Source organism: Hippocampus guttulatus, chromosome 21 (assembly GCF_054856545.1).
Source record: "Hippocampus guttulatus isolate MCC_2025c chromosome 21, RoL_Hgut_1.0, whole genome shotgun sequence".
NCBI classification, from domain to species: domain Eukaryota; kingdom Metazoa; phylum Chordata; class Actinopteri; order Syngnathiformes; family Syngnathidae; genus Hippocampus; species Hippocampus guttulatus.
Window position 1 is genome coordinate 8,063,138 of NC_141281.1, and position 15,325 is coordinate 8,078,462.

General features: G+C 47.0%; 1 protein-coding gene across 1 annotated transcript; it reads right to left on the minus strand.

Annotated features, from left to right (window-relative positions):
• Positions 1 to 224: 224 nt before the first annotated feature.
• On the minus strand, positions 225 to 14,497 carry tmem108 (transmembrane protein 108). Its single transcript, XM_086102055.1, has 5 exons — positions 14,162 to 14,497; positions 5,628 to 5,711; positions 2,225 to 2,968; positions 1,856 to 2,007; positions 225 to 1,339 (listed from the first exon to the last, which is right to left on the minus strand). The coding sequence occupies exons 2-5, from the start codon at positions 5,665 to 5,667 to the stop codon at positions 1,223 to 1,225; spliced, it is 1,053 nt and encodes a 350-aa protein (XP_085958181.1). The 5' UTR covers positions 5,668 to 5,711; positions 14,162 to 14,497; the 3' UTR covers positions 225 to 1,222.
• Between the last annotated feature and the right edge of the window lie 828 nt (positions 14,498 to 15,325).

The window sequence follows — 15,325 nt, forward strand, 5'->3', positions numbered from 1 at the left end:
TTAGCATTATATATCATTTTTGGTCGTCGTGTGCCGCAAATGGCCCCAGGACTGTAGTTTGGACACCCCTGCTGTAAATACTGAGCGGTCATTTCAATTGCACCGACTAAAAGGGCACTAGTGCCCTGAAATAAAGAAGTGCATGCTGGTGACCTCTGACCCTCGACTGACATATTCAAACATTTATTCTTTTATCAAAAAGATTAGTCAAAAATATCACGCTATTACCGCATTGCTTGTTTATTTCATTTTTGTGACTCCTGCACGAGGACAAAAATGAGCCAAACGATGATTTGCTCATGATTAAAATGCTGATTGAAAAAATAATTGCTTTACAAATGGGGCATGTGATGGTAGGAAAAAAAAAAGTTGTGTTCATGTCAACTGACATGAACATAATTTACACACATCCAATTTAACTCAAATGCAGTCATATGTTGTCTTCTGTCTGGAAATGCGCATCTCCAAAGCCTAAAAAAAAATACAATACACAGGTGCACCTCAATAAATTAGAATACATGAAAAATCTTTTTAGCAGTTCTATTAAAAAAAGTGAAAATCATATTTGCAGATTCATGCAAAATTCATCGCAAATCATTTGGATAAGCTACTGATGAAATCACATTTCTTGAAAGGTGGAAATCGTGAAACCATGAAATATTCCACTGTGTGCGGTCAATAGAATAACATGATTCATTTTCGTGACAGAGTGAAATATCTCATGATTTTGTTTTGAAATTCCATGACATCTGAAACAATCCGACGCACTTTTCATGTTTGGCGAATCTGCACGTGTAATGTTTCACTTTTTAACGGAACTTGACAAATAAATGAACTTTTTTTTTTCTCAAACTGTGTTCTAATGATTGAGATGCACCACTCGATGTATATTATGCATACGTAGCTTACATTCAAGTTGAACAGACTATACAATAAGTCACTTAATCTTGATTATCGAAAACAAAAAGCAGTTGCTTCGGTCATTTAACCAAACCAACGAGTGCGTATTTAGAAAGACATTAAAAATTATCACAATCGAGACACTTTTTTTTGTGTGTGTGTGTGTGTGTGTGTGTAAAAAATGTACAGCAGAAAAATAGGCACGCCTCCTCCTCCTCCGGCCCCCGTTCATCCTCGTAAACGTGTTGACGCACATCAGCGCTCGCTCGTGTGTGTGTGTGGCAGCGGGAAAGTCTGGAGGTGAGAGCTGATTTGGGGCGGGCTAGATGGCCGAGGCTTTGTCTCTGTTGATGAAGAGGGTCTCCTGGCAGAAGGGGTTGACCAGGACCACGCTGCCCGTGCCGTAGTCACCGTTTGGGGGCAGGCAAGTGTCGTGCTCCTGCAAACAAAACCAAACTTTCAATGAGGGGAGACTTTTTTTTCCCCATTTATCGAACATCATCGTGCTTTTTAAAATGAAATCAGGGTGTTTCCAAAAAGGCCTTACCATACATCATGTTTATTTTGAAATAAAATGTCATACTATCTCTTTCTTTGTAAAATAGCTTACTGTAAGTACCTTCGTTGAAAAAAAAAAAATCCATAAATGTGAAACGGCCAAAAGAGGATTGGAGATGCTGCTATGTGAGGCTAAAACCACTAGATGGCGATGTCATACTAAAAACACTGGTACACGTTGAGAACGCGTCACTTGTGAGACCACAAGAGCAGAAGCTCATTAGTCAGCGATTAACAGCAAAATAATTCGATCACGAGTTATCCGGCACACAAATGTTTTCTGTCACGTCAATATGCTCCGAAGGAAAAAACAAAAAACAAAACAGTGGGCGATGACAAGCGATGACATTGAGGCGGTGACCCCGCGGCGCTTGCATTCGGCATGCCGTGTCGGTACCTCGCTCTCCAGCGTGTGAATCTCTCGCGGCAGCTCGACGGCGTGCCGGCTGAAGTAGTCCATGGTGATGGCGTTGTTCCAGTAGCTCAGGTTGTTCTCCTGGCTGGACGACTTCTTCCTGCGTCTCATGCAGCACACGGTCAGCAGCACGGCTACCAAAACCACAACAACACGATCAATTTAGGACACATTCGCAGGACGGCGGACACCTGCATACTCGCGGGTCAGGGACCTTTGGGAAAACAAAATCCTGAAGCCACGCCTGCTTCTGTCAAAATGAAACGCCTCAACTCACTTCCTTGCCACCAGATGGTGTCAAAGCAATACTGTATATTTTTTGGATTACTTGAGGAATCAGAAGCCACTTACAGCACGTGGAGACAGGCACGCTGATAGCCAGCACGATCCACACGATGTCCACGCGACTCAGGCAGACGGCGACGCGCGACGCCGGCGAAGAGTCCAGTCCGGGCCCCGAGCTGTTGTCGACACCCGAAGGGTCCGGCGTGGTGGCCGGCACATGCCTGTTCAGGAAGCTAACGCCACCGGCAGCGTCCGTCCACGCCGTCTCCCGAGTGGATGCGTGGCGGCGGTCTGGGACGGCGGACGCATTCACTGACCGCGCCCCGTGTGGGTCGCTGTCCGTTGCGTTCGGCCCAGGGGGCGCCAGCGATACCGCCCCTGCGTTGTTGTTGGCGGTGTGATTGCTCGTGCTGTCTGTGGGACGGAAGCTGGGTTCTTGAGAAGCAGGTATAGCGGAGGTTTGGTTCCCCGGGGAAGCCTCTGCCGGAGTGACAGACTCTGCCGGCACCAGCTGGTCGGTGGGGGGTTCGCTCTTCTCGGTGGGCGCCTCCCTCAGGGTGATCGTGCGGTGGGCCGGGACTTCCCTGAGGGACCCGTGCGCGTCGAAGGCCCGGGTGGTGTGAAGGATGGCGTCGGCTTTGGGTGACCATTCGCCGCTGCTGGAGCCTTCCCGGTGCCAGTCCGGGTGGGGAGTGCTGATGGTGCCGGTTGCCATGGCGACAAAGTCCTGCCGAGGGGCCGCGTGGCCGGGTTGAAGCTCGTGCGCCGAAGACGCCAGTCCGACTGGCAGCGCGAGCAAGGCGAGAACACCTGTGACAAAAACATGATGCTCACCTAACAGCATCTTGGACAACTGTCACATGATTTATCATTATTCATATTAAAGTAATGTCCTTTGTAAAAATGTTTAGTTTTTCCTTTTTTTTTTAAGCGGAACTACACGACCGTTGATTTCTTTGTGCCAGTCAAAACATGTGATTTGGATCAATATGGCATTTGTGTATGAAGCGTTAAAGGATGAATTGATCACTTTTCATCCATCTCATGGAGGCAACACGTTGGGCAATGTCGCCCTCTGCCGTCCACTAAAAGTAACGTCACATGACCAAACCTGGAAAACCACTTTGCCCCCCTGCCGGTGTTGTGTACGTTTCTCCTGATACGGCCACTCGCACGGCAGCACTTCAAATCTCGCAAATGTCAAAGTGGGCCGCAGCCCGTCACGGATTTTGATCTCAGACGAGTCCACCTTGAAGACTGAAGCCGACCCGCTTACTGTCGCTTCCTTTCCTTCACTTGCCTGCCTGCGCAGAATTGCTCCCGAGGAGCCGTCGGGCACGTCGCTGTGTTGTTTTGCATTCATATCGCGCCTCCACTTTTAATTGAGTGCGTTTGTCACTCTGATGCTACTCTAACGAGATTGCTTCACCAAGCGCGCCGGCGAGGCCGCCAAACAGCGAGCAGGGTCGTCACAAGACACAATTTCTGACTTATTTTATATATATATATGACATTGTTTTGCATATGTATCTTTTATCACACAAAAAAGAATCAATCAGGAGCTAAAAGGCTCTTTTTAGCGCCAACAAAGACGCCTTGTTAAGAAAACGGCCCGGTGTGACGTTGCTCTGACTTATCCCACGCAACGTGTGGTCCTCGCTCCCGTGACGTCACGCCAGCCGTGACGCACCTGCCGCTTTGAATAATGGCCTCACGCTACATCCCATGAACCAATGCGGAGGAGGAGGACGCTGGGAAGCCGCTTCAGCCTTTCGCACGTACTGCGGCTTAAGGTACATGTACACTGAAAAAAAAATTGGCTTTCAAAAATCATGGAAATAATGTCCATACAACTATTTTTATCTTTTTTTATTTTAAGCATGAAATATCTTTGATTGGTCAATGTCCTTTACGGGCAACTTTGGCATGCTAGCAAAACAAAACTATGTTACTAGTGAGGCAAAACTGTGCAGTCGTAGACAATTGTACACATCTACAGTACTACTAGTTGTGATGTCATTTCTAATAAATGCTGAAAGGCTTTTCCATTGCCGATGGAGGATAGATGTTGAGCGCACGCACATGACATTGGTCCGAGTGCTCGGCTTTTGATGGCGTCAATAAATGGGGACGGGGGGCACAGCCTGCCCGCTGGTCATGAGCCTCAATGTCAGCTAACATGCACTGAGAAGAACACAACATGGCGAATGGAAGGTGGCACTTTTTTTTTTTGGCAGATACCATCTCCAGTTTTTGGGGGTCACCTCGGGTTGGTAATACCCAAACAAGAATGTCCGCCCTCAATAAACATCGCTTCGTCTGCCTCCTGCAGGCGCTGCATCGCGCTTTGCAATTGCAGACCAGAAAACACCAGCAGACACTTTATTAGGTACACGCCCATCAACAAATCCTGGAGCCTCGTCACAGCCGTCTTCGGACAAGAGAGTATCTATCGCATTGTCTAAACACGAGTCATGATCCCAGGGGTGACGCAAGCAACAAATATTTGGTTGCGGGCGTGTCCTTTTGCGTCCAGATAGTCTCCATCCTGTGGAAGCTCCCGCTTGGGCGGCGTGCTCGGCGAACGACTCGACAGATGTGAGCATACAGATAAAGAGAACCACTTCCTGTTTGGATGTCTTGCTAATTGTTGCTCAGCAGCTTTGAAGCACACACACACACACACACACACACACACACACACACACACACACACACACACACACACACACACACACACACACACACACACACACACACACACACACACACACACACATCTAGTGGCACTGCTTACTGCGTTATTGATTTAGCGATGGCCACTTAACAGGAAGCTGTGACATTAAACAGGAAGTGCCCCGGATTCCGGAAAACATGCTAAAATTGTTCCATTAAAGCCAAGCCCAAAATGTCTGAATTGTACAATGAGAAGCAGAGAAACATGACAGGGATGTGGTAAGAAAGCTGGGCCCTTTTAATTCCCCATTTTTTGTGGATTTTCCATTACATTTCTTTTTTAATCGGAATATTTTTGGTTGTTTTTGCATTGTCGTATTTTCATTTTTGTATTTCTTAGTCATGCATCCATAAGCTGAACAGTTTTTGTATTTCCATTTGAAATTCAAAAAAAAATTTTGACCGAATATTAGTGTACTTTTTTTGTCCTCCTGTATATTAATAAAAAAAATTATGTATATAGTCTCCTTCTCATATTTTGTCTAGTTTTGCAATTTCATCTTCTCTTTTACATTTTCCGTTCATTTAAAAATATATATATTTCACATTTTTTGTTTGAACCTTGAATCTTTTTTTTTTTGTAATATTTTGCTTCCCGTTGATTTGACTGCAGAGGTGTACCTAATTTTTGGACTCCCAGTCATCTCTTTCAATGCAGCTTTGTTTGCTTTTCCTCTACTCCCCATGTTGTCCCCCCCCCACCCCCATGACAGACTCCCCAGAGTGCACTCACTCAGCAGCTGGCAGCGCAGGACCTGCAGGCTGGTCTTCATGGTATCATGTGCTCCGGGTCCTCCTCCACAGTGCTCATGGCTCTCTGCCAAAAGACGACACAGACAGTTAAATGAAGCTTGGTGCTCAAGTATCTTACCCCCCCCCCCCCCCAAAAAATGATCATGCATCCAGCAGTCATCAGCCAAACCTTGCGAGGCGGCCAGTGAGTGCGCCACCTCCAGACTGTGTCTCGTACCTGCACGGGAATATTCAATCCTTTGCCAGTGAACAATGGTGGCTACAGAGTGGCTTATTTGTGACAAAATGAGCTGATTTAACATCACCGCTGAACAGCTTTGTTATGAAACCAGATATTTTGCTATTGCGGGAGTGGGAGGACACACACACACACACTGTGGCTTTCAAGACTGTGTTTGGTGCAGTAACAGCACTTACATGACACAATATGATTTGCTGAGTCACTGCATGTGTGTGTGTGTGTGCGTGTCAGTCATTAAAAGAACATGAGTCGTCTTAGTAGGGGAGCGTCAGCATCACACCTCCACTCTTACATAACCACTGACTGGACACTTTAGTGGGCACACTGGCACCAGCCAATCCAATGTGTGTCAGTGGGCATGATTGACACAGATCGGATTGCCTTGACAGCGATCACTTTCGGCTGCAGTTCCCCAAAAATATGAGCGACAGCGATGCATTTTTAACATTAAAAAAAATAGATAAGTAAAAACTCTACATAAAAAAAAATAAAAATAGATGGGCCGATTGGCAAGGCAATACATAGAGGATTGGATTCTGGTAAATTCCGACTTTTAGATCGGACTTCACGAATTCATTTGTGGACGCCTGAAGTCGTGACTATTGAGCTCGCTGTTCAAAGGGTTGTCCCCGTTACGATCAGAATTCCCAAGCGTGAGATATTAGGTGTGAAGCATTACCGGTTGCACCCTCATTGGAGCAGTCGGGCCTGAAAGGGCGAACATCAGGATGCAGCTCACTAGCCGCTAGCGTCTGGGTCATAAATAACTTCCCCCTCCTTGTCACTGTACCCCCCCCCCCCCCCCCCCGCGGACGAAGCCGCCTCGCTCGGGATGATTTGCCGCGTCGCTACACTTGTCAACACGTGCAGGGGTGACACTCGGAATGCTAAGTGCTAACGCTAATACTTCACAAGGTTAGCATCATAGCATCGTTGTCAAGTCGTGCTTGAGCTTTTTTCCGAAAAACTATTTTTAGCAAGCACATTGCTATTGTTGTGTTAGCCTACTAGCGTAATTGTACATGTCCCTTTTTAAAATTGCTCTCACAATATGAATGAAAAAAAAAAGTGCTTCACGTTTTTTTTCGTGTTTTCCGAGCTAGGCAACTGTGCCGTTAGGCAAAAAAACGAAACAATATTACAAGAAAAAAGTGGAGTCTTATGCTTTTGTATAATCGTTTTGAGACACATCTTTTCAAGAATCTGATGAGAATTTTTGTTGTAATTTTCTATGAACAATTTCGAGCAAAAAAAAGTCAACTTTTAAAGACAAAAGACATTCTTTTGGGACCAAAAAAAAAAAGTCAAAGTCTGAACGAAGTTACGTTCATTTTCGATGGGCACACGCCGCCGCCTGTCAAACGTTTTATAGCACGAAGCAAAACGGAAACAACGATGAGGACGCACCGGGCCAAGCTGGGAGCCATTGTTAACATCGGCTTCCTGTTTTGGTCCTACACTGAAACGCTGACTTCCAACCACTTTCTTCTTCTCCCTCCAAGTACAAACTACACCGTGTTCCCCATTGTGTTCATGACTGGACTCCATGGCAACTGCTTCCAGGTATGTTCCAAAGCTGTGCAAGGGTACAAAATCAGCACTTTTTTTTTTTTTTTTATGTACAAGAGAATGATCACAGAGCGAGACAAGACTGCTTTTCATGCTCAAATAGTGACGTGCAGTTTCACCATGACGACAAAGCCACAATTTGCCTAACCTCAGCGATGCTAATGCCTTCTTGACCCAAAGCAGGATGTCATTCGAACAACTAAGTGACTCTTGTTATTCTTCCTGGAGATAACAAAGCCAGGACCTGTTGACTGCGAGGCAGATCAGTGAGCCACTAGGACATCGTGCTGCAGTTACACTCGAGTCAAGCTTTTCACTGAATTCATGGGGCACATCCAAATACGTTGTTCTTATCACAAACTTCACGGAGGAAGGCCGAACCTGAGATTTCAAAACACTTGTGTCTCAAATCATTTATGCTCATTGAAATGAATGGAAATGCCGTCAATGTGTTCCACCTCTCCCCCAAAAAAGAGGGAAAAAACCCCTAACATAATTTTAACCAATGGAAAAAGCATGTGATGGTGAAACTGAACAAGATGATCACAACTAAAACTTGCACTTTTGGCAGAGGATAAAGAATCCTGTGGGTATTTTTTTTCAACGTGTATTTCAACACGAGCATTTGCGTTCAAAGAAGCAATTTGCAATACAAGGGTACGAAAGGCTCTCCTAAATATAGTCAGGAAGCACCGAGGAATTCTTGTTGGAGAACAATAGGGCTAATGGTACAAAGAGGTAGCGACAGGCCGAGTGGAATTTACAGTTTCCTGTCAAACGAAAAAAAAAAGAATCTCGAGCACAACAGTTGAGGACAGGAAGCTGGACTTTGCGCTACTGGGATTTCAACAAGTCCAGTAAGTGCAGTGTGTGTCTTTTTTGGATTGTCTTATTTTGCTACGCTTATTTTTCTTTTATGTTTCAGATCGACGCGAGGGACCCGATTGTGGGAATATAGAAAAACAATGCAAAATTCGCTCTTGCCAAACAAGCCACTGAGTGGTTTTGCAGGTCTGATCCCCAGCACCCCCCAGCCCCCCCCCCAGCCCCCCCCTGTCCCAGCGGTAAAGCGAGACGAGGACGCGTGGCTCGGCTTGGAGTAACGGGCGACTTAACGGCGGCTAATTGAGTGGCGCGAGTCTGATGCAAGAGGATCAGCGTGGATCACTCGGCCTTAAGCCCCCCCTGCGCCGCTGGCACTTCTTCTGGCATCATTAGCAAAGAGATAGGGGCCGACTTTTGAGTAATTCATATTTGCTGAGGAAATATCCTATCATCATCATCATCATCACCACATCGCTCACTGATTCCTGAGCAATCAAAGTGACCTCAAAACAGACTAATTACCAAATGATGATTCACAATTGCAATGTTTCCGTGTGATCCGACCTCGCCTGGCAGTTATGAAATTTGCAAACGCTCTATCGTTCATCGATGAACTCCCGGAAATAGCTGCTTGAAAGACAAAATGGCAGACTTCCTGTTTCTTTTCCAGCATGCATTCTAGACTTATTTGTGGGACATGATAGAAACAACAAACCAAATGTTATATGGTTGCATGACATCAGCATCGGAGGTTGAATTTTTTTTCTAAGGACCGATGGAAATGTTCCAAATGAGCCCAACATGTCTAATTTGAATCGCACCAAAATGGTAGATCGGGGATGGCTTCAGGAGACTTTTTGGTGGGTCTACTCATGACAGACATGCACAGCAAATTTCATGTTGCTTAGTGAAACTGGCTCAAAGATCTGAATTTTTCCAAGCATCCCGGCGCTTCGGAATGTCTGCGTTCTCAAGTCATCTGCATTTTTTTTTCGCAAAATAAAGCCCGTCTCCAAAGAGCGAGCGTCCACTTACTGTCGCGAGACAAAACCAAGGTCGATTGAAAAGCGGCAGCCTGTTTATGAGCGTCGCGGTGAAATGTCGAGCGCGAGGACCCTGCGACTTGAGGGACGCCAGGATGGATGCGGGTGTCTCAGGGGTGTGCTTGTGTGGGCAACGTCAGACCAAAAACATGAGGGGCGAGATCTATTATGAGCGAAAGATGCCCTGGAGAAGGTGGCAAGAGCAGTTTACGCTCCTCTTTTTCTCTTTTTAAAAAAAAAAATTTTTTTTAAAGTTGCCCCTGTTTGACAACATCATGATCACACACGCCACGTTAATTTCCAACTACACACCGCTTCATTAGGTACACTTGCACAATCCAATACAAGAGCCCATTCCAGAAGAGAAGATTCCATTTTAACAGCAATGAAGAAAAGCTCTGCAGTCAATGACCCTGAGGTACCCCACAGGTAGCAAAAACAACATTAGTTACAGCTGGACCACCTTCCTGCGTATGAGTTAAAAGTCCCAAAGTTAAACCTCATGAGCGAATGACATCTTGTCACGTCTGCCCCCCCCACCCCCCTCCGTCTCCGAGGCTGACATCTGTCGTCTTCCGCGTTGAGCATCCCCGTACCCACCCTGCCCTCCGCGCGCCTGGGATGACGGCGCTGTCGCCATGGTGACGCAGCGCCAGCACTGCAACAGAGTCAACCGTGCCGAGTTTAACACCCGGGCATCGTTTCCAGCTGGCTGGATGGACCCGAATGGCTTTTTCATCGACATTAATGAAGATGATTTCACACCTGCCAAAATAAAATGCTCTCAAACTGGGAGTCCAAATTAAGAATGACAAATTCCCAGCAATCTCAAATGCGGCATGACTAATTAAAAGCTATTGATTACCTGGCAATGAAATGTCTTTTTACCCACAAATGTGGCCCGGATACTATGATTGCGCATCTTCTCAAAGTAGCTGAGGTGCTACTTGTGTAACAAAAAAAAAAAACAAAAAAAAACACGAAATCTTAACAATAAAACAAAATCTGTAGAATACAGGGTTGATAATGAAGAGTAGGAGTCTAAAATTGAGAAGAAACCCCCCCCCCAAAGCATTAACTGACATCTTTTCCCACTGATGAGCGATGATGAGCAGCAGCTACGTGGTGTTAAGTGTCAAATCTGCCCGACAGAGAGACAGTTGAATCGTAGAATTTTTTTAAAAATGATGCAGGAAAGGGTGTTATTGAAGAGTGGGTGCAAATGATGACATCATTTATGGCGAAGCCATGGAGATAGCCTCCATCCAGCTCGACGACGACATCGACGGGACTTCCATCCATCCCGTGCGGAGGTGTTCCTCAATCACAAAGCATACGGCGGCACTTTAATCTGCGGCGTCGCTCGCGTGAAGCTGACGCAGAGACGACGTTTGATTTGAACACTTTGGGAATCCATCAAAGCTCGAACTACAATCATCCACATGGATCAAGTTGCCAAGGAAACAAGAGAGGGTCTCTTTTTTTTTGGTATGGGGGGGGGTTCCACCCCCCGCACCCCATACCTCCTGAGCCATTGTAGGTTGACGCTAATCCTCATACTAGGTGAGGCTGCGGTCATGAAGTAGACGCCTGCTCTCTCACCTCATCACCTCATATTCGGGAGTAAGAGGCAACCCCAACCCCCACCCACCCCCCCACCAACCCCAACCCACACATACGCACTCAGAAGAGGACTCGTTCACCTCCCGCCAGCAGGTCTTCTTATAATCCCATTAGAGGCGCTCATGTGTGCCGCTAAGAAGAGGCAGAAGCCGGGCCACCGTGTTCTGGCGATGGCCACACGGAGGACGACACCTCACATGGACCACCGCTAACACTCGCTTGGTGCTTTCTGCAAGCGCAGGGTGAGGAGTGCAAGGCCGTACACCAACTGCACACTAACGTTGACTTAGAGAAAAGATCACCCCAAATTTAAACACCCACTCTTCATTCGGGGTGGGTTTTAAGATAGCACACTACAAAATCTCAGAGAGTATGCTAATGTTAGCATGTCAAGGGAAAAGCTGCTTAATTTTCCCACTTCCAATGTTAACCTGGAAATGGGGCTCTGTTTGCCTGATAGGGACAACGTGACCAACTTCCTGTTGGTGGAGTGCTTAAATGTTCGTGTGGGGTGACGGGGGGGGGGGAGGGGCTAATCCGGACGTGTACAAGGAATCCACTGAACATTTTCTATCGTTGTACTCTGTACTCAAATGCTCTCTGGAGCAAAAAATAAAAAATAAAAATCTTACACAACAGATCAACCAAATGTGTCCTTCCCCACCGGTGGCACCCGGGGTGTGCGTCAGCGGGTGGGGGCGCGCATCGGAGTGGCACGGCTGCAGCCCAGGAATGCCAGGAATTCCCCACTGGTAATCACGTCGCTCTCATGCTCAGACGGTCACCCTCGCTCTTATCTCCAGGTGCACCCACCTAACACCCCTTCACCCCCCCCCCTCCCACCCATGTGTAATCTTTCAAATGGCAAGTTAGTCATTACCGGCGCACTTCCTGGACTATTATTTGCTGACAACCCGAGTCGTGGAATTTTGTATAAACTACAGCTGTTCACGGTTGGAGCACTTGGGCCAAGTGGTACAGTAACCAACCACATCCAGCAGACAAAAAAAAAAGTCAATCATTTAGGTGGAGTGAATACGCCCAGGTTAGAAAAGGAACGCAAGTGACATTCTCCACAACTGGACATAGGGATGAGGTGAAAGCGTTCCCCGAGAGACATTTGGAAAGCGTTTGAGTGTTTGTGCTCAAAGCACAGAAAAGAAATGCCACGGGCGGGCTTTGCCCCCTGCGAGATCCTGCTCAGCCTTTGCTGTTTTTGTCATCTGGGAGAACGGCGCAAAGTCCACGGCGAGAGCTGCCACGGGGGCTGCATTCCACCTCACCGTGTACCACTCTCTACCAGCCAATAAGGGGGGGCTAAGATGCCGATTAAAACCTTTTGCAGGCACATTCCCTAATACTTTCCCATCGCCCCCCCCCCATCCACCGTTTCCTATGAAAGGTTTGTCCAGGCGGGATTGGACAGCTGATAGTTTCCGGGCGTTTTGCAGACTTTTCCGGCCTGCTGATAAAGAGCCTAGCAATGCCGTCGGTTTTTGCCATGGTATCGTTTCAGATACTTTGTACAAGTTTAATACTGAAGCAACAATTGTGTGGTCGCGACAACAGAGGCCCTTACGAATGGAAGCGTGGCAAAAAGTGTCAAGCTACGGGTGCTTCGTTTTGATAATGAAAACAAACAAATGCAAAAAGAAATACACGTCCTCGTTAGCTGTGTCCACTTTGCTGGTAAACTGCCTAATACCCATCCCAGCATGGCAACTCGCCCCGAGGACGATGTCCGCTCCAGATGTCATTGCCCTCATTGACCCCCCCCCCCCCCCCCCGCCCCTTGCACACACGGCACAACTGGTGGTGGGGTGCAGGGATTGTCCAGCAGAACAAAGGAGGCTGGAGGTGAGGGTGTGCTGGGGGGGAGCCGAGCAAACATTCCGGCCACAACTGCGTGGTCTGGCCGGCAGGTTGAATCGAGACTTGATCACGACGACAAATCACTATTTGGCAGGCATTCTGCGTTTGAGAATGGTAAGGCGACGTACCTCCTATTTATCAGATTTTTTCGCCCGACTCCTTCCGCACTTGGGAGGATAAGCCTTCCCCAAGATTGACGGCTTTGCCGTGCTTGAAAAACTTTTGCTGGAGGGGCAAGTACGCGAGGGAGCCCAAAGAGTGAACTAAAAATGAATGTTTGATGCCACGTTCAGAGCTAACAACATCTAAGCACAACTCAAGTTCTACCTGTTCAACTTTTGAGCCCCCCCACCCTACCCCTTGCTAAAACAAAGAACAACAAATATAACTCAATTAATATAGGAATATCGAGAAATACATTGAATAAATACATAAAAACGCCAAATAGATGAATCCACAAGTGGAGAAATGTGAGTATGTAGCGCTCCGCTGTACAGTATATCAAATCGATTTTCTCCATTGAGATGAGACCCAAAGGCGTACCCAAAACTCAGCTACTCCAGCTCACTTGGAACCTTGATGAGATTCAGCGCTTTAGATTGTGGCGGGATGGTTGGATGGCAGCAACAGATTTTCTCATTAATAATAGAATATCCGAAGCGAGGCGTCAAAGCAATGTACGTCGTTGGGAAAAGATCCAAATTTCACTTCACTGCTCCAAAAACAATTCATTTTAGCACAAATAATGTATCTTTGTTCACCTATTTTTGGTAGCAACGTATCGTGATAAGCAGTACGGTTCAACGTTCTTTCCAATAGATTGGAAGAATGATGAGCCAGCCTCTGCATCCACTTTTTTGCGACAATATTGTTTGGTGCTGTGCCACAATTTGTGTTTTGATATAAAATATGTGCCTTGGCTCAATAAAGGTTGCAAGCACTGTCCTCGGAGGACTAGAAACTGAAAGGCCCACCTGGTAGGACCTAGTGTCGAACCATAAATATTCCTACAGTGTAGAATTCACACTTGTAGTACAGTATACGACACCACTACGCCTGCACTGATCGCATGGCATATTTTCCAGTCGTAGTCTGCCCCCCCCCCCCTCAATTTTGTATTTATTACCTCGTCTTCACGTCTGGTCGAGGTAAACGGCCGCCCGGCACGGGTCCATAGAAAAAGTGCATTGAGCTAACTTATTTACTTGAACGTCAAAACAGGCATGAATGACACAGTCTGGCTAATGTGTCCCAGCTGATGCAGTCGCGTGATATCACGCTCGTAAACCGATACGTGTGATCGATACGTGCGGCAATAAATTAAAACAGCATTCCACTCACCTATGACGGCGTGGTAGCGTCGGCGTATCCGAGCCCGACTGCAAGGCGCACGAACGGGCGGCGGGTCACACTTCACCGCGTCGAAGCGCACATGGTCCGCCCCGGGTGGCTAGCAAAGTCTTATACCCGCTCCGGCCGGCTAGTGGGGGAGAATAAGCGCCGTTCGGTGTCCACACTCCAAGGCGGTGCCAGCTGACTGAGGAGCCCCGCTCCGGTGGGACCCCCCCGGTGGCGTAACTCAGCTCCCCGCCTGTGACGCAGCTCTCTCCGCCTCCGACCGGGCCGTCCGTCAGTCGCGGTTGGGTCGCGCCGGTGCCACCCAGCGAGTGTGAGGGAGGACCTAGAGGCGTGTAGACGGGGAGGGAATGTTAATGAGGGACATTGAGCGGGGGGGCGCTGCAGTCGGTGGAGCTGCGGTGGCGGCGGCTGACGGGATCCCGGTCAAAGACGAGCCGCCAACTAAGCACCTGCTGAGCATCTCACAGTTCACTTAAAAGTCAACAGGTAAGGTTCAGTGTACCCCCTTCATAGAAACCGGGTCGGTCCGCAAACAGTGATTGATTTTCCGATTTCCAATGGAGAAAGATGATTTGTGATCAGTGTGGTCACTCCACAAACGCTGGTATTATTTTGTCCACTCCATGTCACCATTCTCACATTCGCCACTGTAGCATCTGTGTCGTTGAATGTGTGTCCCTTAGTTTTGTTCAATAAAGCCATTGAATGTGGACTAACAGCTGTGGCCGTCCTTGACCATGGGTGGAAGAATTAAAAGTCTTTGTAACTAGCGACAGGAGGTGAAGTTAAATTTGATAACAATCTGCTTTATGCAACTTTAGCCATGTGTTTTTGCACAAATCATGTTACACTTTAGCTTATTTTATTAAGTGGAACATGACTCAAAACTTTGGACATTTTCTGTTTTTCTTTACTATTTGTCCCATCCAATACTTCAACTTTATTTTTTTCCACTCTATATTGTTTTTGAATACTGCTGTTAAAGTATTTGCTTTTCAACAGCAATACATATCGCAAAAGACACCTGACCGTTACAAGGGAAATTCAAACTCAAAAATAATAAAAAATAAGGAAGCGACCCATCATTCTGTGTACTGTAGGCAGAGGCTACAGTATGATAAACATACCTAAGTGCAGAGTAATTCA